The following is a 27,856-nucleotide window of genomic DNA, read 5'->3' on the forward strand; positions in this document are numbered from 1 at the left end:
GGCACCAAGACGATAGCAGTGACCTGTGGGCAGGCCCACAGGAAAGCCCCTGAATGTTGGCTCCGGGAAGCAATGGGCTGGGGTCGTGGGGGCGGAGCTGTGTCCAGGGTGGCCTCCACGAGCCCCTCACTGACTCCTGACCGCTGCCGCCACCTGGGTCGACGAGCTCGGGCTCTGCAGGCCACACACGGCACGATGTAACAGGCTGGTCCGAGGCGCGTCAATCACAGAAGCTCCCGGGCGTTCCGAGCCATGTGCGTGTTCTGTGTGCACGCGGAATCCTTCTCAAAAATTTTATGAGGCCCACAAACTGTCCCACGGGCTTAGCCATTAGAACATTCCTCCGAAAAAATCCTGGGGTGAGGACTAAAGAAACAAACAGCTCTGCTTGTCTGGGACACGGGCCAGCTCGGTGGCCTCTCTGGACAAGCCGGGACACGACCCTCGCTCTCGAGGCTGCTCTCTTCCCTGGTCCAGATGGCACGAGCCTTGGGAAGTGCTGTCCACCCCGGGCACCGGGTGACAAGCTCGCTGGCTCCCAGGGCTGGCGAGGCGGCAGAAGCCCTGGAAGCTCTCAGGTGGGCGTCGGGGTGTGGGCATTGCTGGGTAACCAGCTGGTGTTGTAAACGGAAACTCGGGCTCAAAAGGGAAACCTCAGCCGCGTGGCCAGTGACCGGGCAGTGGACAGGTGCTGTTGGTGCAGGATCTGATTGGCTTAGGGTCAGGTGTGTCCGCTGATGAGTCTCCATCCGTAAGTAGCATGCTGGGCCTTGGGGGGAGACTTGGGAGAAACCCAGAGAACCCCTGCACCCCCGAGCCCAAGAGGGGGTGAGGCAGCAGGTGCATTTTCTCACCATTACTAGGTGTCACCCCGTGTGCCCTGCGCACCTGGCAGAGCGGGCCGACTTCCTGCTGTGCCTCCCCGGCTGGCCATCCCAGGAAGGTAGGCATCCTAGCCTGCCCCGTGTCCAGCCCCAGGTGCCACGGAGACACCAAGGGTCATCGCTAGGTCCTTCGACTAGGGAGCCCACTGTGCAGCTGACCCTTTCAACAAGGTGCCTGGCCTTCCCAACTGGGCCTCAGTTGCAGGGAACACCTGGGTCTCACAGTCAAACTTGTTGCCCACAGGGACACCTGAAGGTGCAGACTGCCTACCCAGGTCCAGGCCAGCTCGCCAAGGCCTTAGGTCTCTGCTGGGGCAGGAAGGCACTTCCCTGGAAGAGCTGAGTGTTCCTTTCAGTCTTAAAATCTAAATCTAAAGGGGGTTACCATCTCTGTTCCACGAACACGCCAATTTGCACCATGGCTGACCACTCCCAGGGGTGCCAGTTCCCAGAGACAGGCTGAGAAGCGAAGTCTCCTGGCCAGGGCGCAAGGAGGAGGGCCAGGCGGAGCAGGGGGAGGGGCCGCCACGCTGCAGTCTGGGCCAGCATCAGCCCTAATCGGGGATTACTGGGAGTGCAGCTGGAGGGCGGGCAGAGAGAAACCCCTGCCAGCGGGCCACGGGTCAGGACGCCAGTACTAAGGCGACTCCCATACTGTCATTAGTGCCACATGGGTGCCAGCCAGGACTCAGAGTGACAGAGCCTAGCAGGGACCAAGCTACCCAGATCCTATCTGCTTACAAGCCTTTCCAGTTGAATGCAAATCAAACAACGCTCAGGCCTGGGGAGCACAGCGCTCCTGCCCTGCGAGGCCCGATCGCGGCCTCTCGGAACCATGAGTGAGCGTGAGCGTGAGCTGGGCAAGTCACGCCGCTCCCAGGGGCAGTTCTGGAAGGCTGATGTCGGGCCTCTGCAGCAACGGCTACAGCAGATAGCACGAGCCAGGCCAGCCAGCCGGCTCAGGGCCACTGCGCGGGGTCAAGTGACCAGGGTGAGAGGCATCTGGGGCATTTTCTTCAGTGCTCTCAGCTTCACCTGGCCGTCGAGGGACATTCCGGGCCAGGCACTTCCTCCTTCCTCCCTCACACTCCTGGCCTGTGGGCCATCTGGACGCACCCAATCACAAAGGGCCAGGGGGCGGGCTGGCTCAAGCGGGCTGCCCAGAACGCACAGGCAGAGAGAGCAGGCCCTGCCCCGAAGCCATCGGGGGCCGGCAGGGAAGGACCGGGCCCCACCTGTGGGTCGCGGCTCACGGCGCCCTGAGATGCCACCGCTCCCACCACCAGCCCAGAACCCGCAACACCAGGTCTTTGGGGGGCCGATGTCCACGGCTTCATGGGAAACACATCATGTCTGTGTGTATCTGTGAGGTCCTGGGACTCCGGGGCTCCCTGAGAGCGAGGGGGCGGTTTCCTGCGCAGGAGGCGTCCTGGGTGGTTGGGGCACAGATCCCAGGCACCAGGAGAGCCCGGCCCTCGCCCACAGGCAGAGTTCTATTTTTGAGTGTGGTACCTGGTCTTTTGCCCTGTCGGGTCTACGCTCACTTACATGCCAAGCGGCTTTGTTTTTTAAGCCCACGGCTATGTGGGCCAGGGCCATGTGCAAGGCCAGACTGACATGCCCGGACACCCGCGTCCCTTATTTCCACATCCAATGGCCACGGACTTCCCCGCTGGGTGGCACAAGCAGGTGCAGAAGGTGAACACCCCAGGGCGGGGAGGTGCTGCCCCCAACCCACCAGGCCCTAGTTCCTCCCATGGAATGCCGGGACGGACGGGACGCCAGGACCCTGTCATTAACAACTAGGGTGTGTTAGAGTCACAAGTCACCAGGTTGTTCGCCGGGGAAGAGACACAGCCACGGCAGGGGCGGCCGAGGGCAGGGGAGAGTCCCTCCTTGAGTTTTGGGGTGGGAGGCAGCTGGGCCCGAGCCCCATCCCTACCACCCGCAGGCCGAGCCGTGGGCAGGCAGCGCAACCTCCTCGGCCGTCCTCCCGGCTTGTCAAAGGTTAACATAACCCGCTGTCCCCAGAGCGGCGAGGGCTCAGAGATGACACACGCACTCAGCGTCCCAAATGCCAGCCACGCAAGTGGCCGCCCTCGCCAGCCACTAATCCCATGTGCCATGATGCGGGCGCTGGAGGGCACGCCTGGCGGTCATGGCTGTGGGTGGCGCTGCAGCCGGGGCGCGGGTCAGCTCAGCAGGCGCAGACACAGGTCAGTGCCCGGTGGCGCGGGCTTGGGGTGCCCGGAAGGGACAGACGGCACCCCCAGGGGACTGACAGCGCCCCCAGGACCAGGCGAGCCGTGATGGCCTGCGGGGCCGGGCACCCCGATGTCCGGGGAATAAAGTGCGGTCGCTGTCCCAGTTCCCCACCCGGGTCCTCCTCGCTCCGGCCCGCGCCCCGCCCCCGCGCCCCTTGGACACTCACCCCGCGGCGCCGGGCCTCCCGGCTCAGGGCGGCCGCCCAGGCGTCCAGCCAGCGGCCCCGCCAGCCGCGCCGCGTCAGGACCCAGGCGAGCAGCGCGTCGGCGTCGGGGCCGCGGCCCGCGCCCGGCCCCCGCGGCTCCCGCGGCCTCGCCCGCGCGCGCGCCCACTGCGCCAGGTACAGCCCCACGGTGCCCAGCGCGGCGAGGAAGAGCGCGACCAGCGCCGGCCACTGCGCCTCGGCGAGCCACGGGCCGAGCCGCGCCATGGTGGCGGCGCATGCCGGGCCCGGCCCTCCCGCGGCCGCGCGCAGCGGCTCCGGACCCGGGCGCGGGGCGGGCGGGGCGCGGGGCGGGCGCGGGGCGCGGGCGGGCTCCGGGGCTCCGCGCGGGCCGGGTGCGGAGGCGAGGCGGGCGGCGGGCGGCGGGCGGCGGGCGGCGGCGGCGCGCAGACACGGCGGGACTGGCCCGAGCGCGGCCCCGGCAAGAGGACGCGGCGCGGCGGCCCGACTCGGGCGTCCGGGCAGGTCCCGCCGCGCTTCCTCCCGCCGCGGCGTCCGGGCGGCGGTGGCCGGAGAGGCTCGCGCCGGGGCGGGGCCGGGGCGGGGCCTGCGGGGGCGGGGCCGGGAGGGGCGTGTCCTCCGCCCCGGGCCCGCCCCCTTAAAGGCCCCGCGGCCGCCGCCCCGCCGCCCCGCCGCCCCGCCACGTGCGCGCGCCGCCCGCCCCGCGCGACTCCCCGCCCGGCGCGCCGGGCTCCCCGGGGGCGGCCCCGCGCCTCGCGCCTCGCGCCTCGCGCCCGACGCGGCTCCTTGCGGCGCCCACAGCCCCCCGCGGGGCGACGCGCGGAAGAGTAGGCGGCGGCCCGGGCCGGCTGCGGGCTCCTCGCGCGTGTGCACCGCGCGCCCTGTGCGGGCCCTGCGAGTGTGAGCGTGCGCGCGTGTGCACCGTGCGCCCTGTGCGGGCTCTGCCAGTGTGAGCGTGCGTGCACCGCGTGCCCTGTGCGGGCCCTGCGATTGTGAGCGTGCGTGCACCGCGCGCCCTGTGCGGGCTCTGCCAGTGTGAGCGTGCGCGCGTGTGCACGCGTGCGTCCGGGTGGCCCTGCTGCGGGGTGATTTATGGGATCGCCAGTGCCATGGGCCAGAAGGTGCCTGGCGCTAACGCCCTTGGAAAGTCCCTGGAAACCCAGACGCATCCTGAGGTCAGGATCCCTGACCCTGGGGTCCAGGCAGGTCCCAGGACAAGGCCCCCAGGCTGGGGGATGCTGTGTGTGTGTGTGTGTGTGTGTGTGTGTGTGTGTGTGTGTGTGTGAGATGCCTTTGCAGAGCATGTGTGTGTGTGTGTGTGAGATGCCTTTGCAGAGGCGTGTGTGTGTGTGTGTGTGTGTGTGAGATGCCTTTGCAGAGGCAGACCCCATCACTAAGAAATGCCACAAAACACACTAGCCCAAGACAGTCCCAGGCCTGACGACAGGCCAGGGTGATAAAACGTGATTGGCTGTGTCGTCTGCAGCTGCTGGGTTGGGTCAGCTGGGCCAAGCATTTGGGAGCCCGGGAGGCTGCCAGCATAGCAGAGAGCGTAGGCTCTGCTGCTCCCGGCCCTCCCTGCGCTGCCTTAGAACCTGCTCGGAGGGAAGTTCGCTATGAAGACAGGCAAGTCCGGCAGATCTGAGATTAGGATCTAGGTCTCCTTCATAGACCAGTGGCTTTTACTGGCACCTATTATGCAAAAGCCGTGGGAAGAGCAGGACACGGAGCAGAGCGAGGCTGAGCTGGGGCCGGTCTGCCCTGCGCACGCACGGAGCAGTAAAGATGGGAGTGGAGTGAGGGGCGGGCCAGAAAGGGGACGGTTTGTGGTGGGTGAAGAAGTGTGCATGTGTGTGCAAAGATCCTGTGGCCCGCACGTACTCACTTCCTCCGAAGCAGAGGACAGCAGGCAGTGGACGGCGGAGGCCGTCAGAGGCTCACCAGGAGCACCGAAGTCCTGGACAGTAGATTGAGTAAGAGGCAGGGCCACGGCCGTCTTATGCCAGCGTGGGGGGAAATGGAATTCTACAAGTACCATTCCTAGCCGCAGGTGGAGGCTCCCACGGTGGGGCGCGGGGTGAGAGAGACCAGCTGGCAGGCGAGGCTAGAAGGGTGCAGGAGACGGGTTCACAGGTGGCCACGTGCATGGCGGGTGGGGAGGAGAGACTTCCAGGGGAGGCTATTCTTGTATAGAGGCTGGAGGCCAGAGGAGGGGAGCACATTTGAAATCGGGGGCAGGGATTGACGCTTCAGAGCTCAGATGGTCTCTGAGAGAACCCTGGCATTGGGAGGCAGCTGGACAGGGAGCACTAGGGGGGACAGGACGGGCAGCTGGCTGGGATGGCAAGTACCCCAGGATAGGGATGAGAACAGGCCTAGCCAGGCGGTTCTGGTGTGGGGATGAGGAAACAGCTGCGACCTGCACGCTGCCTCTCCGGACACACGCCTCTCCACACAGCCCCTGTGAAGGGCCAGCAGGGTCGCCCTGCTTGCCGGGAGTCTCTTTGTATTTGGAGGAAACATCTCATTATGTTCTCGGCTGTAGCCAGATCTGCACAGCTGAGTCACTGGCCCTGCTGGCCTACTGGCCAGAATAACAGGGGTGACCACATACCTGGGCGCCACGTGTGGCCAGGTGCATGTTGGCGGTTAGGAAAGGGCCGGCCTGGAGGACTGGCAGAACCAGTCTCCCTCCAAGGCCAGCTTGTCCGCCAGCTCCTTGAGAGGCTTGGAACACTGTACACCAACAACAGCCCTGGCCGGGAATTAGTCACATGGCCGGCCGTCTCCACACAGGGAATGTAAACACGGACGCTGCACTGCCTCTGTGCGGGAGCAGCCCGAGGACAGGGGGCAAAGGAAGGGCAGAGGCTTCTGGAACATGCACCTGGCCACGGTATGTAACAGGCGCCAAGACATCCTGTCCGTCTAGGAGGCCACACCCCCTCGCTCCTGCAGCCAGCCTAGTGCCGGGGCGCCTGGTCCTCCTGAGCGCAGGGACCCTGTGGCCCAGCACTGGGGGCAGAGCACAGCTGCTCACACATGGGGACACTCGGTGTCCCGGTGCAACCCCCCTCGACCCTCAACCCCAGGAGCCGGTCCATGGGGCTGCCTGGGAAGGGCTCATTGTCCCAATGGGGTACGTGCAACCCTGCCCTGCAGGTATTTGCCACTATGAGGAAACCACCACGCTCAGAAGCCTCTAGAATCTCACAGTGCACTTTGTGAGCAGGGGTGCGGTGGGGCTGGGCATTGGCCGTCACCCTCAAACCAGGCTCTCACCCCGGGTGTTGCAGGGAGCAGCTCTCAAGGAGACAACCTTTACACCAACCTGAGGCCCCACCTGCGGCAGCCACTTATATGGAGCCTTTCGGAAGGTGATGCTGTGAGCCTTGGACCAGGGGCAGCAGGCAGGAAACTGCTTCCAGAGTCCCGGTCGGGGCATCCCACTGCAGCCAGCGGGCTGGGGAACAAGGGTCCAGGGCTTCAGGTCTCATGTCAGCAGGGCTCCCCGAGCTGCAGGTGGGCACCCCTGCTGGTCAGGCAACCCCTGCCAACCCCCCCTGCCGCAGGCTGGGCCCTCTGAGCACCCAGGGTGGACCCATTTTACAGTCTCCCCTGCCAAGCCCAGAGTTCTGTGATGATGTTGTGGTTTTTAGAAATGATGACGATGCAGATGAAGGTGACGCTGCCACCGAAGAGGAGAACGGGGGAGGAGATGCAGAGGCCGGAGAGTCATCCAGTCCGGCCGGGGCCCTGGCCGGCGGGGCTGCCCCGACCGAGTCTGAGCAGGAGCACGCAGCTTCCTCTGCTGGCCCGAAGGAAGGCGCGAGAGTCCCCTCTCAGCAGAAAGCTCGTCGGCCTGGCTCCCTGCCCTCGCGGTGGGGTCTGTGGGACATCTGACCCGGTCTCCTTGGCGACACCGGGCGGGCTGAGTCATTTCCACAATTCCCAGCTCCTCGTGCGTTTCCTCGTTTCCGGTCAAGCCTGTGGCTGGAAGCGGGCCCCGGAACGCTGTCAAAGGTCACGGCTTGGCGCCCGGCCCCGGGCCAGCCAGCCCCACGGGCCTCGGAGCCTCTGCTCTGCGCTCGTGTGGCTCAGGGCCGCCTGCCTCCCCTGGGAGAGAGCGGGGATCCGCACGACTCGGAAGGTGCAGCCTTGGCAGGTTTGCGCCGCCCCCGACAGCGTGTTTACTTCTCATGCCAAGGACCCTTTTTATAAACCAAACAGCTGAGTGCAGAGAGGCTGAGTCACCTGTCCAAGGCCACACAGCAAGAAAGTGGCAGAGCCAGGGACTGACCTCGGGGGTGCTCCCCTCCCCCGGCCCATGTTCTTCCCATCAAGTTCAGTGAAGCAAACAAATTCCACTAAAATGAGAAAAATGCGGAAGGCTGGGGATGAAGGGATCCCATGTCTCATGTCCGGGGACAAAGGTCTGTCTAAAAAAGATGAATTGCCTTTTGTGTTGTGAGGCTGAGTCTTTCAAGCCCAGAGAGAAGGAAGTTCACCGGGGCAGGCCAGGGGCTTCTCTGGAGCACATGCTCTGCCCCGGCCTTCCCAGGACCGTGCGGCGAGCCCGCGGCACTGGCTGTGGAGGTGACTCGCCCTGTAAGTGCCCACCCAGGAGGCCCGGGGCCCCCCAGCAGGGCCTTCCAGGCTGCCCGCTTCCCACCCCGAGAGCCAGCAACCACAAGCCCGTGCCCTGGGCCCATCCCGGTGAGGAGGGGCCCGAGCGGCGCCTGGAGGCCGAGGGAGCCGGCAGGGCTGAGGCCGGGGACCCGTGCCGCAGTCCCGGCCCGAGTGTGCCCATGCCAGACTGATGGAGGAGGGTGACCCAAATGGCAGCCTCCGTCCCTGCCAGGCAGCTCCGTGAAGCCCTGCGTCACTCCAGGAGCAAGTGATTTGGCAATTTGCTTGGGACCAGCCTTATGAATGAAGATATTTGACCTGGTTTTTCCCACATACTGAGCAGGGGCAGCCGGCGAGCGGGTGCTGAGCTGCGTGTCTCCCCGACGGCTCCCGCTGTGTTCTCCAGGAGCTGAAATCCCGCCGCGGGCACTGGCCTCCAGCTGTGTCCAGGCACAGAAGGGACAGTCGCGGGCGTCGGTGGGAGGCTGGCACACGAGGAGGCAAGTTGAAGGTGCAGGGCACCGGCCGCCCACACACACATGTGCCAGAGCACACCCACGCACACTTGTTGGGGCTTGGCTGTGATCTTCATGTGACTTGGGGTGGCCCCCAGCCTTGCTAGCTGGGGACAGGCCCCTGGGCTGCACGGGGGTGGGGAGGAGCCTGCTCCTGGCCTCAGAACCTGCCGCACACGCCGCTGCAGCCCCAGTGCTTGGCAGCCACCAGGGCTGGCTTTAGGGGCGCAGGCCCCTGGGATGGCACACAAGAGGGGAGAGCTCCCGCTGGTCACGCCGGAGCGGGGCTGGGGCTCAGCACCCACGTGGGGCCCCGGGAGGCTCCTCACCGCCGGCACAGTGCAGCGCTCACGGTCACTGCTTTGCCCGCTCTCTGGCCGCAGGTTGTCTTCCGTGCTCTGTGTTTTGTTAGAAAAGGGTTTGCGGGGCGCAGGCAGAGTGAAACATCTCGAGAGATCTTTATGGCCTCTTTAAGGACGAAAGGGAACTGCTGTTGAAGGACTTTGAAAACAACCCAGCAGCGCCTGTTTGGTTCTAGATCATCAGTGTGCCAATTGCCGCGATTATTCCCTACGCTGGAGGTGCCCCAAACAGCCCAGTAAAAGAAAAGGGCAAATGTTGCTGGTTGGGACAATATTGAAGTAGGGAAACAGCCCCTGAGTTGTGGCGAGAGGGTCCCTCGGTCCCTGCAGCAAGTAGTTCTCCAGGGACAACATGGCAGGAGGGTGGCAGGGCCGGCCCTGGGGTCCCGGGGTCCCTGCACAGCCCCTCATGCCATGGGGGGGGGGCCTGCAGCACCGAGGGGCAGTCCTCTGATTCGTGGGTTCTGATGGGATGGGGCTGTCACCTCCACGCCGCTCAGGCTGTGCCTGGGGACCCTGCGGTCGCCAAGCCTCCACCTGGTGCACGTCCCCACAGTCGCCTTCCAGAAGCCCTGTGGGCGCCCCCCTTTTCGGAGCTGTGCGGAGCCTGGAGGAGTGGCAGGGAAAGGGGTATGGAGGCCGCAGCTTAGCCTCCCTCCTCCGCCCCCGGCTCTGCAGGCCCCAAGAGGCAGGAGGAGCTCAGGACCCCCAGCCCACCCCGGCCTCTGGCTCTGCCCTAGGCGGCGGGAAGGGAGAGCTTGTGTCCCCCTGGTGTCACACACGCAGGGCCCGCAGGCCCTTGTCCTCACACGTGTGTTGTGTTTGCCCCGCCTCTGTGTCCAGCAAGACGGGGACATGGCGCTCTGGGGTCCGCCCTGCCCATGCAGGCAGGGAGGGCACCGGTGCCACTGAAGGGCTTTTCAAGGCACAGTGAACAGGGCAAGGCTGCTCAGGGTTTCCTCTGAGCCGGAGAGAGACCGGTGATCCCGGGTGCGTGCCGCTGCCCTCTCCCCCGGCCACCCCAGAACATTCCGGGAGCACAGAGCCGGGTCCAGGACCTGGCATGATCTCGGAGCTCCATGCAAACAGGCCTGTAGCGGGGGTGTCGGAACCCCCAGGGCACCTGAGGGGCCCCTCTGCAGGGCGATGCTGTCCATGGACACCCCAAAGCCCCTCCGCTCAGCTGCCTACGGAGCCCAGAGGGCGGCAGGCAGGACGACAGGACCTTCGCCTGCATCGCTGACCTTGGCTGGCCGCACTTGCAGGGTGGGAAACAAAGAAAGAAGCCACGGGGCTGCATCTGGACGTGCGCCCTCTGGGCCATGCTGGATCCGGGCGAGGGGCGTGCCCTCCTGGCTCTGTGAGCAGGAGCCTGGCATCGGGGTCAGCCATCGGGGGCCCAGGGTCCCGGGCAACAGCCTCTGCTGCTGAAAAACAAGATGCACCCGCTCCTTGGTCTCCAGGAGGGGTGCGGGCCGAGAGCCAGGACGGGCCGGTCTGGGAAGGGCAGGCTCCAGGCTGTGCTTGCTGGACGTCCCGGCTCCGGAAGCGAAGGCTCCAGCAGACGGGTCAGCGGGCAACGGCCGCCCGTCTCCCTCGAGGCGGTGACGCCACGGACCGCGCAGCCCCTCCTCAGGCTCGCTTCAGCCCCGCAGAAATGCTTGGCCCGGCGGCGGAAGCCTCAGCGAGCAGCTCGGGACCCGGCAGCTCTCCCAGGCCGTCTGGAGGCTGCTCCGTCACTTCCTCGCCTCGACTCGTTCCAGCCGCCGCTGCTGAAGGACAGAGACGCACAGCAGCCACGTCGCTCCCGGGCCTTCCCGACGCCCCGCGCCCCGCGCGTCCCGTGTGCGGCCGGCTGCTGCGGAGCGCCCGCGCCACGGCCAGCCCAGCACTCGGGTCAACGAGATCGGGACGGTGCGGCGCCCGGCCAGCCTCGCCAGCCCAACGACCGGCTTGTTCAAATGCAGAAACCCCCCTTGCTTGGGCAGGTGGCGGGGAGCCAGGCGGGGGGGGGGGGGGGGGGGCGGCGGGAGGGAGGGGGAGGGAGGGGCCCATGGAGCCCCGAGTGTGGAGTGGGGCCTCAGGGCCCTTCAGCGAGGCGGACGACACCACGCGGGAGGAGCGCAGGGGATCCGCTCTTTCCAGTTTTTCTTTTTACACTTACAGGTGTGCAGCGGAGAAGCCCCAACCGTGAGATTCATCCCCTGCCGCTCCTGCGTCAATGTGAAAATAGAAGGCGTTTTAAACACGCGTGTGGCACGCGAACCCTGCAGGGCGGGGCTTCCAGACCACCTGGCCATGTGCGCCGCGGGGCTGCCGGGGCGCCTCCTCCCGGGGCGGCGGGGGCCCGTGAGCCGTCGCCACCCCCTCGCCGAGCCCACGGGGCGTGACGCGATCCAGAAGAGGAGGTGGCCAGGCCCGCGGAGAGGGCACGGCGTCTGGGGGCCACCGCCCAGGGCGGGTCTCGGGCCCGGGAGGCTTCCCCGGCCCCTCCATTGCTCTCGCGCCCCCGGCAGGGGCAGAGCTGCTCGGGACCTGCAGGGCCACTGCCCCCCACCGGCTCCTCCACGCACGCCCGTGGCCGGAGGGGCCCTTCCCGCACACGCTCCCTCCTCCTCTCCTGCCTGGTCGCACGGTCGGCGTCTGATGACCGCCGGGCCCACGACTCCTGCCATCTCCTGAGCTCCAGGCTGGTCCTCTTGCCCCCCCAGCCTGCTGCGGGGCGCCGGGCGCACACATCTGAAGGTGTCACGCTGCGCCCGACCCACGGAACAGTCCAATGTCTCCCTGGGTCTCAGCGAGGCGACCCCAACTCCTACGCCAGGGCGGAACGTGGCTCCCCGAGTCCTCGCTCTTCCTGCCTGCCCAGCTTGCACGCATCCTCCGCGCGCACGGCCGGCCTTGTCCAGGGGGCCTCCCTCCGCTCTTGCGTCTGACAGTTGGTCAGCATCCTGAGACTCGAGTCTCTGCTCACAGAACGGGTCAGAGCGGTCAAGGCCGGGGCATGGAGCAGGAGGTCTGGCCAGGGGCAGCTTGGGCCCCAGCCTCCCTTCTTGGGCTCACTGTGTGGACGTGGACCCTGTGCCTCCCCATCTGTGCCTGGGCCAGCACAGACCCACCGCGAAGGCGAGGTTCACTCTCGTCTGCTCACTCAGCAGCCCCAGGCCCGCTGGATGCTGCCAGGCGGCCACCTGTCCACCGCGGGCCAGGCCTGAGCCGTGCTGTCTGGTGCTGGTGCTCTAGGCCCCGCCTGGCACGCCACCTGCTCTGTGCCCAGCCATGCAGCACGCCTGGCTGCACTGGGGACGCTGGCTCCTCGGCCTGGGCCTCTCTGCCCCTCTGAGTGGACAGCACACCTGTTCCGGGATCTGGGCTGGCAGGACATGATGGGGGCCGGACAAGCAGTCTCCTCGGGTAATCCCCCCATCAGAGCCTCCCTTCTCAGAGGGTCCCCAGCAGGGAGAGCCCCGCACCCCTGCCTCACCACGGCCATGGGTCCTGTCCCTGCTTGCTTTGGCCGCCCCTGCCGCACCAGGGTCACCTCCCAACGCGAACCAGCAGGGAGGAAGCGCTGGTTCTCGGGACACCGCTGAGGCCGCGGGACTCACGTGCAGGGCCTGGACAGAGACACCCACAGACCCTTGCTCAGGACACAGGGTGGCAAGTGACTGGGGGCACTTTGCACAGTGTGGGGGCAGTGAAGGGGTGCCCGCCCGGTTAGGGGCGGCCGTGGGGCACAGAAAGGTCGAACTGGGTCTCCACGCAAGGAGCAATAAACAAGGGTGGAGAGGAAGTGGGGGTGACAGGCGGAGGAGCAGGTTCAAAGGCCAGGAAGCGGGGCGCCGAGCTCGGCTCTGCCTGGCCCAGGCTGGAGGTGAAGGTTGTGGTGTGGACCTCACCAGCTGAATCTGGGAAAGAAGGGGGGCTAGTCAAAAGCACCTCCAGTCTTACCAGAGGGGGTCCCCAACTCTGCCCACTCCCAGGCCAGGCCCCCAGTGCGGTGAGAGTCTGGGGACTTCAGGACACTTTGCTGCATGTGATCTTGACTGGGGTGGCTGGAGGGAGGTCAGCACCTGTGTCCAGCAGGGAGGACCTCGGGGGAGAGCTGAGCAGACCCCGGGCCAGGCGGGATGGAAGGACCCGGAGCAGGCGGGGTACGGGGGTGGTGCTGTTGGGCTGGCCCGCCTGGCCCTGCCTGCGTCTAGAACTCAGAGCAGAGCTGCCGCTGGCTGGCTCCGAGCTGGCTGGCTTGGCGTCGTGGCTGTTGTCTAAGTCTTTGCAAACCCATCTGGTCTAAAACCTTGTCGGGGATCAGTGTCAATATCACCACATGGACATTTCTAGAGACCATCTTGCAAAATATTGGATACTCGTGCATCTCCCTTTCCTTTGCACCGTGTATTAGGATTGCTGAAGAGGGTCCCCCAAGCAGCACCCCTGTTTCTCCCAGGCAGTGAGTAAGTCGGGAGCAGGTCACAACCAAGCGAGGGTGTCACCATCGGCACCGGGGCCTGAGCGGCGGACTTGACCCGGCGTCTCTTGGCCAAGTGGGTCAGTTCACGCTCGCTGAGCCTAAGCTGCACAGACCTGGCACCAGGCGCGGCAGTTCCCTCCAATCACGCCCACCAGCTCTCCTGAGCTTGCCAGGGCCTCACCCCTGCCTGGGGCACAGGAGGCTGGGTCACAGCAGTGGGGGAGCCACGGGCAGGAGAAGCTCTCCCAGGGTACCCCTGCTCTGCGCCCCAGTGCTGAGCATGAGCAGGGGTGCTGAGGCCGTGTTCCCCCGCTGGCCTGAGAGCTGGCCCCGAGGAAGTCTGTCTTCGTCCCCTGGCCACGTCGCCAGGCCGGCGCTGTGGAGCACCCTGCTTCTGCGCTGCCGGTTCCGGCGAGGAAAGCAGGAGCAACTCGGGGCAGGACCAGAGGGACCTGGCGTGAGGGGCTCAGCGCGTCCTGAGCTGCTCTGGCCCCCACACTCCTGGTGCTACCCAGGTGGGCGCGAGGAGACCTGACTCTGTCCCCAGTGGGCATGCGGCCTTGAGCCACCCTCAGCCTGGGAGCTCGGGGGAGCTGGAGACACAGGAGAGTCCGGGTGCTTGTTTTCACCCCCGCCTGCCCCGGCACACCTGGCACTCCCAGCCTGGAGGGGCCCCGCCCGGACCGGTTCCTCCACCTGCGGTTGTTTTGATCATGAATTTTTCAAAAGCAGCTTCCGAAATCCCTTAAGCCAGGTTTCTCCCCTGAGAGCAGCAGTTCTGGGGACGGCAGGGGTCGCGAGAATCCCAGAATCCCAGAGTCCCAGAGTCCCCAGGGCGCTCGTGGCCAACGCAGCTGTTGGGCTCTCCTGGGACGGAGCTGCCTGCTCGCCGCGCACCTGTGTTAGCTGCCACCAGGGCGCTCATGCCGAGACAGGAGGCAGAGCCTTGGGCCGGCCCAGAGGAGGAAGGCAGAGCCCGTCTCTGGTCAGGGTCAGGCCCCTGTGCTCCTATGGCGTCTGGGAGGTGGGTCCCCACGCTGCTCCACCTGGGCTGCTCAGCGCCGTCCTGGAGAGCCACCCGCCTGTGCCAGCGCCCTCCCCGCAGAATTCGGGTCAGACCCTGACGGGGCAGAGTTCACCGTATGTCGGGGAAGTCCCGTGTCTGGGATCAGGGGTTTGGCCCAGATCAGGACTCAGAACATGACCAGCACCAGGACCCGCAGCCTTCCTTGTCTCTAGCCCAGGCCCCTCCACAGGCAGCTGAGTGCCCCCCACCAGTGGCACAGGGGCCCCTGTTCTCGTTCCTGCTGGGAGCCGCCCACCGTCTGCCTGCCTGCTGAGGGCACGTGGGGCTGGCTCCCGGCTGGCGCAGTCCTCCCCAAGCACACCCCCTACGGTGCACCCTCCAAGCTACGCGGAGGGCACCACTGAGTTCTTTCATATAGCACCTGCTTAGAATTTGGAAGAATCTCCCACAGCCGAGGTTTTGGGGTAGCCTTTATGGCCATCCAGTGCGAGATGCTTTAGGACAGGGAGGCCCCCACAGCAAGATCAAACAGAACAATACATCACAGCTCCACTTTTGACGAACATGGAGTAATAGGGACTGGACTGCCCGTGAAGCAATGGAATTCCAGACAAAGCATAAGAGAGAAACATTGTCCAACAGTGAACACCAGGTGTACAGCAGGATGGCCATGCGATGAGAAGGGAGGAAGGCAGACGAGGGTCTCCTCAGCTGAGGTGAGGGGCCGGGCGTGCAGGGGAGACAGGTGGTTGGGACGGGGGCAGATGCCAGAGGAGAAGCTGTGCAGACAGAGCCCGAGTCTTCGGCCACATGCTGATGAAACACGAGTGCGAGGAACTTCCTGAGGCCGAAGAACCCCCTGGAAGGACGGGGAAGGTGGGGCATCCCTGGAGCTCACGCAGTCGCACGCTAACCAAGGGACAAAGGGCAGAAGCATGTGCTTGCCTCAGTGCCGGAGCACTATTAACCTGAGAATAAACTCGGCTCGGATCCCACTTCACACAGTTTAGAAGCAAAATCTGAGGACATTTGCGGGGACGTAGAAATACCCAGTAAGTGAGCCCCACAATGTCTGTGGCCTAACACGACATGACCAGCTATGCCCCCAAATGAGGAGAAAAGAAAGAAATTGAAGCCAATTCACAAATAGAACAGGTGACAATATACCTGGAGGTAAAAAAAAAAAAGAAAAAAAAAGGTGGTCATAACTCTATTCCACCTGTTCAAGAAGCGAGAGCAAAGACAGAAAATACTGAGACAGAAGATAGAAATTAGCCCCAAGTGAAAAGTTCGACAGGTGAAATCTACTCCAGCTGGTTCATGGTAGATCAGACGATGCAGGAAAAAAAAGCTTAGTGAACTCCAAGCATAGCAATAGGAACTGTCTGAAATGAAACAGGGAGAGGGAGAAAAAAAAAAGGACAAATGTAGAGCAATATGATCTCTGGGACAATTTCAAATAGTCTAACAAATTTGAGTCTTGAAGAAGAGGTAAGAGGGAGGAAAAATAAAGGAAATAGTGAAAAATTTCCAACTATAAATATAAAAACTAAGATTCAAACATCCAAGATATTAAATTAACCCGAGTGTGCATGTCAGCACACGAGCGCACACACACAGGTGTACATGCACACAAGCATGTACACACATGGACACAGGTGTGTACACACGGACACACACACAGGCATGTGTGCACACAGGTGAATGCGTGCATGCACAGACACACACGCACACAGGCACAGACACAGGTGCACACGCACAGCATGGTAAGGCATAATCATATCATAAAACTGGTAAGAAAGAGAAAAATTTAAAAGCAGAGTAAAAATGATACATTATGAGTAGGGGAACAAAGAGAAGGAAGCAGATTTCTCCTTGGAAACAATTCCAGTTAGCACCAGGGAAGGAACAGTGTTCAACTGCTGAAAGAAAAGGATACCCATCTGGAATTCTTTACCCAGCAAAACTATCTTCCAAAATTGGCAAAATACTCTTTAGACGAGCTGAGAGAATTCAGACCTACCTGTAAGACAGGACTGCCAGGGTCCTCCAGGCAGGACACAGTGACACCGCATGCAGGCCTCTGGAGCCACAGCGGACCGGCAGAGCTCAGGGTGGACGCTTGCACAGGCAGGTATTAATTACACCTCTCCACAATTTTAATTCACTTCTTAAAGCAAAGATAGTGGCAATGTGTTATGTGTTTTACTGTACATGGGAGGGGAGTGACAGCCACAGCACAGCCTGGCAAGGGGAAAGCCCAGCGGCCGCCTGCAGCATGTGGGTGGTGGGGACCTCACCAGAGGACTAGGGGAAGGTGGGGTGCGCATCACAGCCCCACAGCACCGCTGCTGTGACAGAGCAGTTACGGCTGTTTAGCCCACAGAGACAGGCGAGAAAGGGAATCATAAAAGAAACCACCGCGTTGTCGCCAGATTTCTTTGCTGTTTATGCAGTGCCGAACCGGCCCCTCCCACCTGCCTGTCACGCCGAGGAATGATGACGCGGGGCTTGGGGAATGGACTCTGTCCACTGCCCTGCTGAAATGTCAGCGGGGGGCTGAACCCCCGCTTTTAAGCACTGGCCTCCAGTTCACGTGTGAAAGGGCCAATTCGAACAGTGAAGGAAAAGACAGACAAGCCAAGACTGGCTTCTGCGACTGCAGCCACTGAACGACCCCGTGCTGTCCCTGCAAGGGACACTTTGCTGCCAACCCACTGCCACCGGGCGCCCGGGACGGCCGGGAACCCGCCCCGCGCGGCTCCTCAGGGCGCTGCCCACATCCCTGACAGGAGGGCTTGAGCTTGACTATCCGGTAGGCGTGAGATGAACCCTTCGTGTCAAAGAGCACAACATACCAGGAGGTCATGACTCAAAACAAAATACAGTACAAATTTATTGACTCCAATTGCTCTTAGTCAAGATTTAAGCAAAGTAAACAGACAGTAGAATCGGATACAAATAAGCAATGGATTAACATTGGATAAAAATCCTATTTTACTATGAATTTTCAGTCCAAAAAACTTATTCCTAAACATAATTGAACAATGATTTACTCTGCTAAGGCAACAAAATATACAGTTATAAAATCACATTTGTTTTTCTTTTAACAATAGGCATTAATCAATGAAAAATTTGAAACAGTCTTGGGATTAATGTCAATATCGCCTTTTGAAAATTAGTGCGAACCAAGGATCACGTCGTGGAAAATCTGACGGCACCAATAAAGGACAGAAGAGCACTGTATTCAGTTATCTAAATGGTTCATAGTATAACACTTTGGTTCCCAAACAACTATCTCGAAAAGGAAACTTTTAAAAACCTGTCATTTATTCTTGCCCAGAATCAAGTTTGCTCCCCGTCACGAGGAAGCGCCTTAGGCCAGACAACACACTGAGAAGCACTGAACAGACATATCAAAAATTATGCAAACATCAAACTTCTTAAAGTGCTAAAGCCACAAGAGAAAAACCTATTTTTAAATCTTACAAAAAAGCCAGTGTTAAAGGACTCATTAAAAAATAGGTTACATTATTTAAATCGGTGACACCTTTCACAATTACTGCAAAAAGCATCGAGACATCAGAAATCGATAAACTGACTGGAAATATTCCAATATTAATTAGTGCAATTTAAAGACACCTGTTATGAATGACCTGGACTACGTCTGTGATAAGAAAATGCAACCTGACCTCCTGCAGTTCTGGCAGTGACAACAGCTTGAGGGGTGCAGGCTACCCCGGGGCCCTCCCGCCTGCCCCTCCCCGCCGTCCCCCGCAGGGCACAGCCTGCTCGTGCCCCAGTCTCCACTCTCCTCAGCACGGGGGGGGGGGGGGGGGGGGCGGGCGGGGGGCGGGTTGTCGTGGGGAGCAGGTGACCCCCAGGGAGGGCTGGGCCATTTCCAGAGAAGGAGACATGCGGTGGTCACCCGCGCCAGAGAGCCGGGCCACACTTCCCCCACATCAGAACATCACTGTCCAACGGCGAGGTGTGAATTTTGATAAAAGTATAAATGCTTAAGAACTATTTTGAAGGTGAATAGTCTGTTGACCTTGAAATATGAACACTATTAAAAAACGCACGCTGTTGGTTACCTCCAAAGCTTGCTTTGATAAAACACACGGTTTTTACGGTGTCACTCCCTCCCAGCCCAAGTGAAGAAAAGGATTCAATAACAAGGTCTCAGATTAACAAAGAATATATTAAAACATCTTACATTCTTTCCACAAATGCATAAAAAAAAGCAGGCATCCTGAATACTTAACAGGAAATAATGAGCTTTCTACACTTTCAAAAATTAATTACAATCAGAAAAAAACATTTACGAGAATATCTTTACTAGCTAAAGAGTTGCAACAATGAAAGACCAACCTGTTTTACACCAAATACTTGCCTACTGGCTGAGGTAAACATCCTTTAAAAAAGTGTTTACCGGATAAAGCAATGAAGGTATCTTTCATTTTTCACTTCTTAACATTTTAAAATAGCTAGAGGAGCGGAAGCCGACTTTATTATTTTGACCACCAAAATAAACTCTTTCAGCCTCAAGCTTTTACAGGTACAGTATAAAAAGTAATAGAAAACCAGAACTGTATTATAAATGTTTTTGGTTCAAAATTGTTTGAAATCTTATGTTTCTTGCCTAGACAAAATGTCAACTAACAAGACAAAACACTGGTAATTTTGAAAATCTAACAGATAAGCAGAGCCTATGTTTAGATCAAAAATAGTTTCTACTGATCAACATTATTAAAAAATCTTCAAAAACGTAGCATGAAGGTTCAAGTCTCGGACGCTGAGTCCCCACGGCTGAGATCCTGTGCACCGCGGGGCGGCCAGCCCCGCCAGCAGCCCGGGCAACGCGGCTCCAGGGCGGCGGCTTCTCCTGAAGAAATGAGCGCAACCCAGGCGTTCAGGTGAGGCCCAGGGTTCAGGTGAGGCCCAGGCGTTCAGGTGAGGCCCAGGGTTCAGGCGAGACCCGGGTTCGGGTGAGAGCCGCCACGCCGGATGGCAGGAGCGTGCGGCCGCCTTGTGTGGGGCCGCACGCCCCAGCTTTGTCTCTAAAATGCATAGATTTCTTCAAGAAAATATAAAGATGGCAATAATTAGTAACTGCAACTTGGCTTTTTTCTCCTTTCCCCATCAAAGCTAAGAAAGAACAAAACCAAGAAGTAATCACTCAATCACTTTGGGACTTCTGATCATTCTCGAATGAAAGAATAAAAGGCAAATGTCCTATCTCGTCTCCACACTGTACAAAGTTGACCGGGAGCTCAGAGGTGCGTGTGTTTCAGCAGGAAGGAGACGCCCCCTCCTGCCACCGCGCGGGACGTGGGGAGGAGACGCGCTCTTCTCTGCAGGTGCACGATGCTAACTACTCAGTGAGTCATTTCTTACAGTAGGCGATTCATTATTTGAAAAATAGCTTGGAAAAAATAAGCTTGGAGCCTTAAACCATATCTTGAACCTTAAAAGGACTGTGTTTCAACGATATTTCTACTTTTATATATGTCACCTCCCTCCACCCCGACAATGGAAAGAAAAATTTTCCTTTTGGAAATACCCCATAGAACTCTGGATAACACGCGTTGACAGGCTTTTAGTTACAATTTATACAACATAGGAAAAAAACAAAACCAATGGACCAAAAGGAGTGGCAGAAGCTCATCTGGGCCCCCGGAGACCTCCAACACCCAGATACGAAGTGCCCGGCGGCGACGGAGGGCAGATCGGCGTCGCATCACGATCAACTTCAAAAACTTCTAGGCGAAATCACGAGACAGAGGCAGGAAACCTGTGGACTGTGCATGTTATTCTTGAAAAAGCCTGGGGCGTCTCCCCTCACCATTCAAGTCTCTGGGAGGAGCTGGGATGCGGGGGGGCTGTGCGGGCTCCCAGAGCGTGGGGCTGACGGGAGAGTGAGGCCTGACCTAGTTTGTCACACGTGCTGTCAAACTCGAAACTAGCGCCAAATCGTCAGCTTTGTTTTTCTGGCCCAGACACACTCAGCTTGTCAGTTTGGAGCAGCATCAAACAGAGAGGCCCACACGCCGACGTCCTGCCCGAGCTGGTGCGGCCGGAGCTCGACGCACAGATCAGCGCCAGGCGGCAGCTCGGGCACGCCGGGGCTGCGGGGCCTCGGAAATCGCGACATCCGCTTCCCTAGTCTCCCGTCATTAGCTAAGTGACCCGAGCGCAAGTGTGTTATTTTATAAAAAACTATTACTATTGCTGATTTAAATCTGTCACAATTTCCATACAAAAAAGGTTCTACGGGACCACAAAATACCAAATATTTATTTTTCTCAAGTGTCAGGATAACTTATTAAGGTTGAGGTTTCTCTTTTTTTTTTATTGCTAAAGTATTCTAAGCGCTAAGTCAACACCGCAAACTATTCCACGTCTTCCTGGTACAGCCTGGACCCAGGAACATGGCCGAGATTCGACTGGCACTTAGGCGTCCGAGACAGTCGAAAGAAGAGACACTCACTAGCCTTTCGCTGACTGCACATCGGCAAAAAGACCAAACCAAACCACCTCAACGGAAAGATTACGCTGACACCGTGGAATGAGGGACCATGCAGGCGGCCGGCCCGCGCGCGCGGCTCGGGGGCTCAGGGGCCGGTCGCGGGGGCTCAGGCCCGGAGCACATGTTTTCTTAAGTTTCTCTACGTTGACTAAGGACACGACTACCGGGTATCAGTTCACCTCCGCCTTGCACTCGAGCACGACGAGCTCCAGCCTTTATTATTCTCTTTTCAAAAACACCCCGTTGCTCGCAGCAGGGGCGCCGCGGGGAGGGGGCTCTGGAGGGGCCCCGCGGCCGGGTGGGCCCTAGCTGTGGGTCTGCTCGTGGCTCCAGAGGCTGAAGGCGGTCTTGAAGGTCCGGTGGCAGAGCTTGCACATGAACTGTCTCTTGAAGGTGATGGCGGACAGGGGCGGGGCGTGGTAGAAAAGCGTGTCTGACTCCTGGGGCACAAAGAGCTGCTCGGGGGCGGCCGGCGGGTGCTCGGCGGGGCCCGTGGGGCTGTCGGGCTCCAGGGGCTGGATCTTGGGCAGCGGGGGCGGCGGGGGCAGCGGGGGCGGCGAGGGGGAGCAGGCGGGCGCCGGGCCGCCCTCGGAGTCCTTGGGGCCCGCGTCGTCGGCGGCCTGCGCCATGTGCGACTGGAAGTGGCTCCAGAGGCGGAAGTTGGTGCGGAAGGCCTTGTTGCAGACGTGGCAGATGAAGGGCTTCACGGAGCACAGCAGCTCCTGGTGCCGCTCCAGCTGCTTGTGCGCCGGGAAGGTCTTGCCGCACTTCTCACAGGGCCACAGGCCGGGCTCCCGGCGCGGCCCGGCGGCCTCCCTGGGGGCGGCGCTGGCCTCGGGCGCCTCCTCCTCCGCCTCCTCCGCGGGCTCCTCCTTGACCTGGACCTTGAGCTGCTTGGAAAGGCTGAGGTCTTCGGGCAGACAAGAGGAATCTTCCGAGTCGAAGTTCATGGGCTCCGAAGAGTCGCTGAAGGCGTGGTCCTCCTTGGCGGCCGCCACGTGGTTGGCCTTCGGGAGCTCGGGCGGGGCGGGGGGCCGGGAGGATGCGGCCACGTCCCCGTTGTGGTCCTGCGCGGGCAGAGAGGCGCTGTCGGCGGGCGCCATGGTGTTCTGGTTGTGCACCTCCACCTGGTGCCGCCAGATGCTGAAGGACGACTTGAAGGTGCGCATGCACTCCAGGCAGGTCAGCTTCCTGTGCTCGCACTGCGTCTCGTGCTCGCGCTTGAGCTCGGGCGAGAGAAACCTAAGGCTGCAGTAGGGGCAAACGGCGGCGCTTCTGCACAAGCGCTCGTGGCTTCCTTGCTCTAGGAGAGAAGAGAGCTTAGCATTACAGAGGCGGCACGGGTAAACCTCCTTGCTGCCCAGCGGGCTCTCCAGAGGAGCCTGCTCTTTCGGCTTAGCCTCTCTACTTGCTGCGGCGGGCTTTTCTCCCGGGTGCATTTTTATGTGCTGTTTGAACTGAGAGAGAAAGCGATAGGCTTTTCCGCAGTACGTACAAATGTACGCGCCTTTGGCTCGCGACCGCAAGCTCCTCTTGATGACTTGAGCGGGCGAGCTGCCCGGCCCCTGGAAGCCCGGCTTGCTGCGCCGCAGCTTAAGGATCAGGGCCTTCTTAATCTCTCGCTCTCTCACTATGTCAATCAGCTTTCTCTGGAATTTCTCATCCAAGACGGCATGTGAACTACAGGCTGGTGACGGGTTCTTCACTATGCCGTGCTGGGTCTGACAGTGTGTCCACACTTTGAAGTTGGTGTGAAAGCGCTTGTGACAGATGTCACAGGCGTAGGGCTTTTCGGGGTTGTGGTACATGTTAACGTGCCGGTGAAGGCCTGCTGTTGATCTAAAGATCTTAAGGCAATGTTTGCATTTAAATTTTTTGTTTGGTCTCGCTCCCTCCAACTCACCAAATTCATCTTTATTCAAATCAGAATCTGGAAAATCTGCGTCCAGGAGAGGGGGGCTCGGGCCCTCCTGGAAGTGGTCTTCAGACGCCGGGGACGCGAGCCCGTCCACCTTCGGCCTCTTGGCCGGCAGCCTCCGGTCCGCCTGGAACCTCCGCTTGGCCGGGAGCCTGCTCACGTCTTTCTGGTCGTCCTCCGCCTTCAGAGAAAGGTCTCTGGTGACCGCTGCCGAGGCCGCATCCCCCACAGTGACCCGGATGATGTCGGCGGGGTCCGACAGGGGGCTGCGGGGCTCCATCTTGACCCGGACCTCGGCCACTGAGGGGGTGGCCTCCCTCTCTGTGGACTGAGAGGCACTGAAGGAGCGGAGGCGGTGGGGCTGGGCGTCCGGGGGCCGGGTGTCCGGGGCCAGTTTGCCGCCACCGTCTTGTGAGGCCGGCTTTTGAGAGAAAGCACAGAGCCCGCGCCCGGGCCCGTCGCGTGCTGCCACCGAGGACGCCGCCGGGGGAGAGCTCAGGTCTATGGAGGGGGAGTAGATGGGAACCTGGCTGTCCATGGACAGCGACCGCCTGAGGAGACTCTTAACAAGCGGGCCGCTTCTGTCGATGCTCTGGCTGCCAGGGCCAGACCCGCCGGAAGGGACCACCAGGCCCAGCTTGGAGTAGTAGAGCAGGTTCCTGTCCTCGCCGGCGCCGCCGCCCTTGCCCGTCTCCTTCAGTAGATAGGGGGTCTCCGACGCGCTCCGGAGAGCCAGCACCGGCGGCCGTGGCCTCTTCAGCGCCAGCTCGATCGCTTTTCCTTTGGGAAGCGGCCCCCCGGCCCCCGACGTGTCGTCCACGGCCTCTCTTTCCTGCGGAGGCTTTGCCGGCACGACTGCGTTCCTTTTCACCAAGCCGCCCCGGCTAGGCTCGTCCAGGGAACTGGCCTGCTCCAGGGGCTTCGCCAAGCCCCCGGGGCTCTCTTTCGGCCAGCTCTTGTCAGGCAGCGGCGCCCCGAGCGGTGGCTCGGCCGGCAGGGGCGCGGGGGTCCTGCTGGGGCCGAGCTTGCTGGCCGGGGGCCGGGGGGGCGGGCTGGGATCCGGCCGGAGCTGACTGAGGGCTTTGCCCTGCGTGTCGTTCCTGCCTTGACACACGATGACGCTCCTCTGCTGAGCGCTGCTGTCGTCGTCCTCCAGGAACGCTCTTCTCCTGCTGGGACATGTCGGGAAGGGCGCTTGGGGCGTCTTCGAGACGATGTTCGTCAGGAAGGAGATGCCGAGGCTGTAGCCCAGCTCCTGCACCGCCGCGAGGCTGCCCTTCTCCACAAACAGGGATGAGGAGTAAATGTAGTTCAGGACGTTGTCGAAAGCATCTGGCTCACAAAAGTCAAGCTGGAACACCGTCTGCGCCTCGTTCTCCTTGTTGGTGAACAGACTCTGGAAGTATTCGCTGCTGGCGGCCAAGACGTTCTTGTGGGCTCGGAACTTCTGGTCTCCGACGATCAGAAGCACGTCGCACAGCTGCCCTTTGAGGCGCTCCTCGTTGAGGGCGCTGAGGAGAGAGATGGCGTGTGCGGGGTTGATGTAGTGCAGCAGCCCCTCCATGGCCTGGCGTCCCTGGAAGACACAAGGGAGCACGGTCATGAGTAGCTGGCGGCTCTCCAAGGCTGGGGTCGGACCCATCTCCTCACAGGCGCCACCTACTTAGCTGCTGGGGGGCAGGCAAAGTGGGGGGTGAATGTGTTATTTCAGTAACACGGAAGATAAAAAGCAACAAGGCCCGGCCTGGGCAGGTCGCCGGTCATCAGAGCCAACGTGCTTCTGGAGCGAGCGAGCAGCGGCTGTGCCAAGGCCAGCCGCGCTGTGGAGGGGCGGCATGCGGGGAGCAGTGCTCTTTCTAAATAAGGGTGCCTTCCTTGGGGTCCTCGTCCACGGGTGCTCGGGTCTTTTCCTCACTTATCTGGAGAGCAGGACGAAGTCCGAACCCTGAAGTCTATCACTCGGGGGAGGGGGAGGGGGATCGGTTTCTCGGCTGGGAACACGTGAACACCACGCGCGCCGAGGGCGGGTCCCACGCCTGCGAGCACAGGAAGCACTTAGCGCCCAGCAACCCCAGCGCCCCACGGTGCTCACGAGGGCCAGCCGGCCAAGCCCGCGAACAAAACGGTCTGTTCTCTCTGGGAAGCAGCTGCTGTCCACAACCCCCTTTCTCACCAAAACACATTTCAGCAGCCACGCAGGGAGCCCCGACACGCAGCCAAGCCCCTTACTGCCGACTCCACGGAGGCGAGGCCAGGCGACCTCACTGCGAGTCTCTCTACCTCTGCAGGTGACGAGGCCCCGAGGCTGGCAGGTTCTGCCCACGTGAGCCTGGGGCTGTGGGGCCCCGCCTCGCTGGGCCTCAGCGCCCCTGAAGCCCGCATCCCTGGGGGCAACGGCTGAGGGGTGCTCCCCGGGTGCTGTGCTGGGACGAGCGGGTGCCCGGCACGTGGCCAGCACTCAGTGGCCGGCCCAGGCTCCGGAAGCACAGGACCAGCGGTCAGTGCATTCAGCACCGAAGAAAAGAGTCCAGATCCACACCCCCAGTCTGGCCGCCACGGCAGAGAAAGCCACGCAGGCCACGCCGGCCTCCTCGTCCTGCCTCTTCCCAGGGCTTCCGCTACACCCGCTGCTACTGCTTTGCTTTGGTTTACGCAGCACTAATTTGTTTCACATTAAAATGCTCTCAAAGTAACTAAGGCTAAGTGTGATGTCACCTCCAGAGAGCAAGTCTTGGCACCACAGGGGTGTGGGGGGCCCCACCAAGCCCACGGGCCGCACCCCTCCAGGCTGCTCAGCCCGACCATGCCGGTGTCTGCGACACACCCCAGGCCTGCAGGAAGCTGCCCCGGGCCGGTCACACTCACTGCCCGGCTGCCCGCCCGAGGCCGAGCCCACTCCCACCAGCGTGGCCCGTTAGGACTCTTCCCCTCGACCGCATGGCATCGCCCCTGCTCCTCGTCAGCGCCGTCAGCAGCGCTGCCTTGACTTGCGAGTCCACGTGTCAGTGCAAAGACGCCCTCGCCGCGGAGGAGTGAGCGTGCGGAAGGCCCCCCCACCCAGCAAGTGCGCGCCGAGCACTCTCCGGGTCGACGATTTCGGAGAAAGTGAGTTTTCCGTGGAAGAGCACCAGGTGCGGAATCAAAGCCGTGCACAAGTATTTCTCAAAAAAGCTTCTTAACATCGATTTAGAGGCTTTAAACTAGTAATAAAAAACAAAATGACGAGCACCGAGCAGAAACACGTCAGACGTGGCTGGGCTTTAAGGAAGAGGATCTGGTGAACGTGGGCATCAGTCGTGCACACACGCGCGTGCATGGCCAGGCCCACCGGGGAGTGCTCCCCAGCTGAGTCAGGGCAGTAGCTGCCGGTCGCAAGAATTCAGTGGGAAGATCCTCGTGGCTGCCACTCACCCACGCCGCCCCAGGAACGCCACGGGCATCCGTTCTTTCATACCACAAAATGGCACCCGAGAAGGCGCTGAAGGAGGCCGGGGTGAGCCACAGGGATCACGGAGTGAGGGGTTCAAAGCAGAGGAGCACCCAGGCAAGGGCAGGGTAGGAGCGGAAAGTTGGGGAAGCTGAGGAAGGAGACATTGGGGAAGCAACTGGGGTGCTGGCTGGGCTGGGACGGCTGCAGGGAGAACCTCGCTTTCCGCATGAGACGGGGAGGCCCTGGGGGGTTCTGAGCAGTGCCCTGAGTGCTGTTCTGCAGTGTCACGCTGGCTTCGCTGGAGAAGGGACCAAGCGAGGCAGGGTGGCACCTCAGTCAGCTTGGCTGGGTGTCTTATGCCCGGCCCAGTGGGACAGGCTGGAGTCCGGCCCGCTGGGACTCCACTGCAGGCAGATGGTAGGGACCCGTGATGCGGCGTGGCCCAGAGAGGAGTCAGGCCTGTGATGCAGGAGAGAGACGAGGGTGCCCGGACAGGGTGGGCAGTGGCGGGGAGGCGGCCACCAGCATTTCTAAAGGATCAACTGCAGAGGAGCAGAAGGCAGGCATTAGGCATCTCCAAGGACCCTCAGCAGCAAAAGCATCTGTCACGGGCTAACTGGGCGTGAATGGCAGCCCTGGGGCAGGTGGCAGCACGGTCCTGGTTCACAGCTCAGGCCCGGGGCAGAGGGCTCGGTGCTCAGGCTGCACAGGTAGGAGGCAGTGGAGCTGGGCCTGGAGGCCCCGCTCTCACCCACCAGCACCACGCGGGGCCTCCAGCAGTGTCTTCTGATTCTCTCAGGGACACAGGAGCTGGTGCGGTCTGGACACAGAGGACACCAAGCTGACAGCTGCGGTCCTGCGTGGGAACAGGGCCTCTGCCCAGCAGCCCTGGGCAGGCGGCGGAACAGGTGGCAGCGGCGGGTCAGGTGGGAGGGAGGTCAGGAGAGGCCTTCCAGGGGAGAGGTGCGATGAGCCGGTGCGAGCAGGGGCGGGCGGCCAGCTGCAGTGTGCCCGGCCTCATGGAGGTGAGAGGGCACAGGGGCCTGAAACGCTGCTGGGGACCTGGCACCCATGCCTGGCAGCAGCCCAGGCTGCACACCCACATTCACAAACACAGCCCCGCTCACCTCTGCTGCCGCATGACAGCGCGGTGCCTGCTACCCCTCAGCCGGGTGGGGAGGGTGCCCTTGCACTCTTAAAAGTGGGCGGCACGGGGAGGAAAAGGTGGGCTGACGATGGGCAGAAAGGCCACAGGAACCTCCTGGAAAGCCAGGCCGATGGGGAGCAGGGCCTAGGATCTCCAAGAGCTCGGCCTGCTCCCACTTATGCTGTGCCCCAGGGTCTCAAAACAAGAGAGGCAGCGTGGTCACCGGTCAGGAGACAATGTGTCTCCCCAGGAGCGACTTCCCATTCTGTCTGTCCACAGGCTGGCTTTCTCGTCAGGGCTATGACCCCAAAGCCCTTTGGCCTGGCGTGCCAGTTTCCCAGCTACTAAAGCGTGGCTAACGCGCCCCACGCGGGGCTTTGAGAGGAAGGCGCGGCGTGTCCAAGAGTCTGAAAGCTCCCGGGAGAGGCAGCACCTGTGGCAGGCGGGCACAGGGGGCTAGTGCTGGGCAGCGGCTGGCTCCCTGTTCTCAGC

General features: G+C 61.5%; 2 protein-coding genes across 2 annotated transcripts in view; both read right to left on the reverse strand.

The window, feature by feature from the left end:
- Positions 1 to 3,579, reverse strand: part of C2CD2 (C2 calcium dependent domain containing 2) — a gene marked incomplete at both ends in the record, with an annotated part of 33,180 nt that extends 29,601 nt beyond the window's left edge. Inside the window, one exon of the mRNA XM_084231665.1 lies at positions 3,316 to 3,579. Coding sequence (XP_084087791.1) covers positions 3,316 to 3,579 — 264 coding nt within the window. The remainder of the gene's footprint in view (positions 1 to 3,315) is intronic.
- Positions 3,580 to 21,174: 17,595 nt separating this feature from the next.
- Positions 21,175 to 24,351, reverse strand: ZBTB21 (zinc finger and BTB domain containing 21; the record flags this gene model as incomplete). Its single annotated transcript, XM_084232227.1, has 1 exon — positions 21,175 to 24,351. The coding sequence occupies one exon, from the start codon at positions 24,349 to 24,351 to the stop codon at positions 21,175 to 21,177; it is 3,177 nt and encodes a 1,058-aa protein (XP_084088353.1).
- Between the last annotated feature and the right edge of the window lie 3,505 nt (positions 24,352 to 27,856).

Source organism: Talpa europaea (assembly GCF_964194135.1).
Source record: "Talpa europaea genome assembly, chromosome: 4".
Classification (NCBI taxonomy): Eukaryota; Metazoa; Chordata; class Mammalia; order Eulipotyphla; family Talpidae; genus Talpa; species Talpa europaea.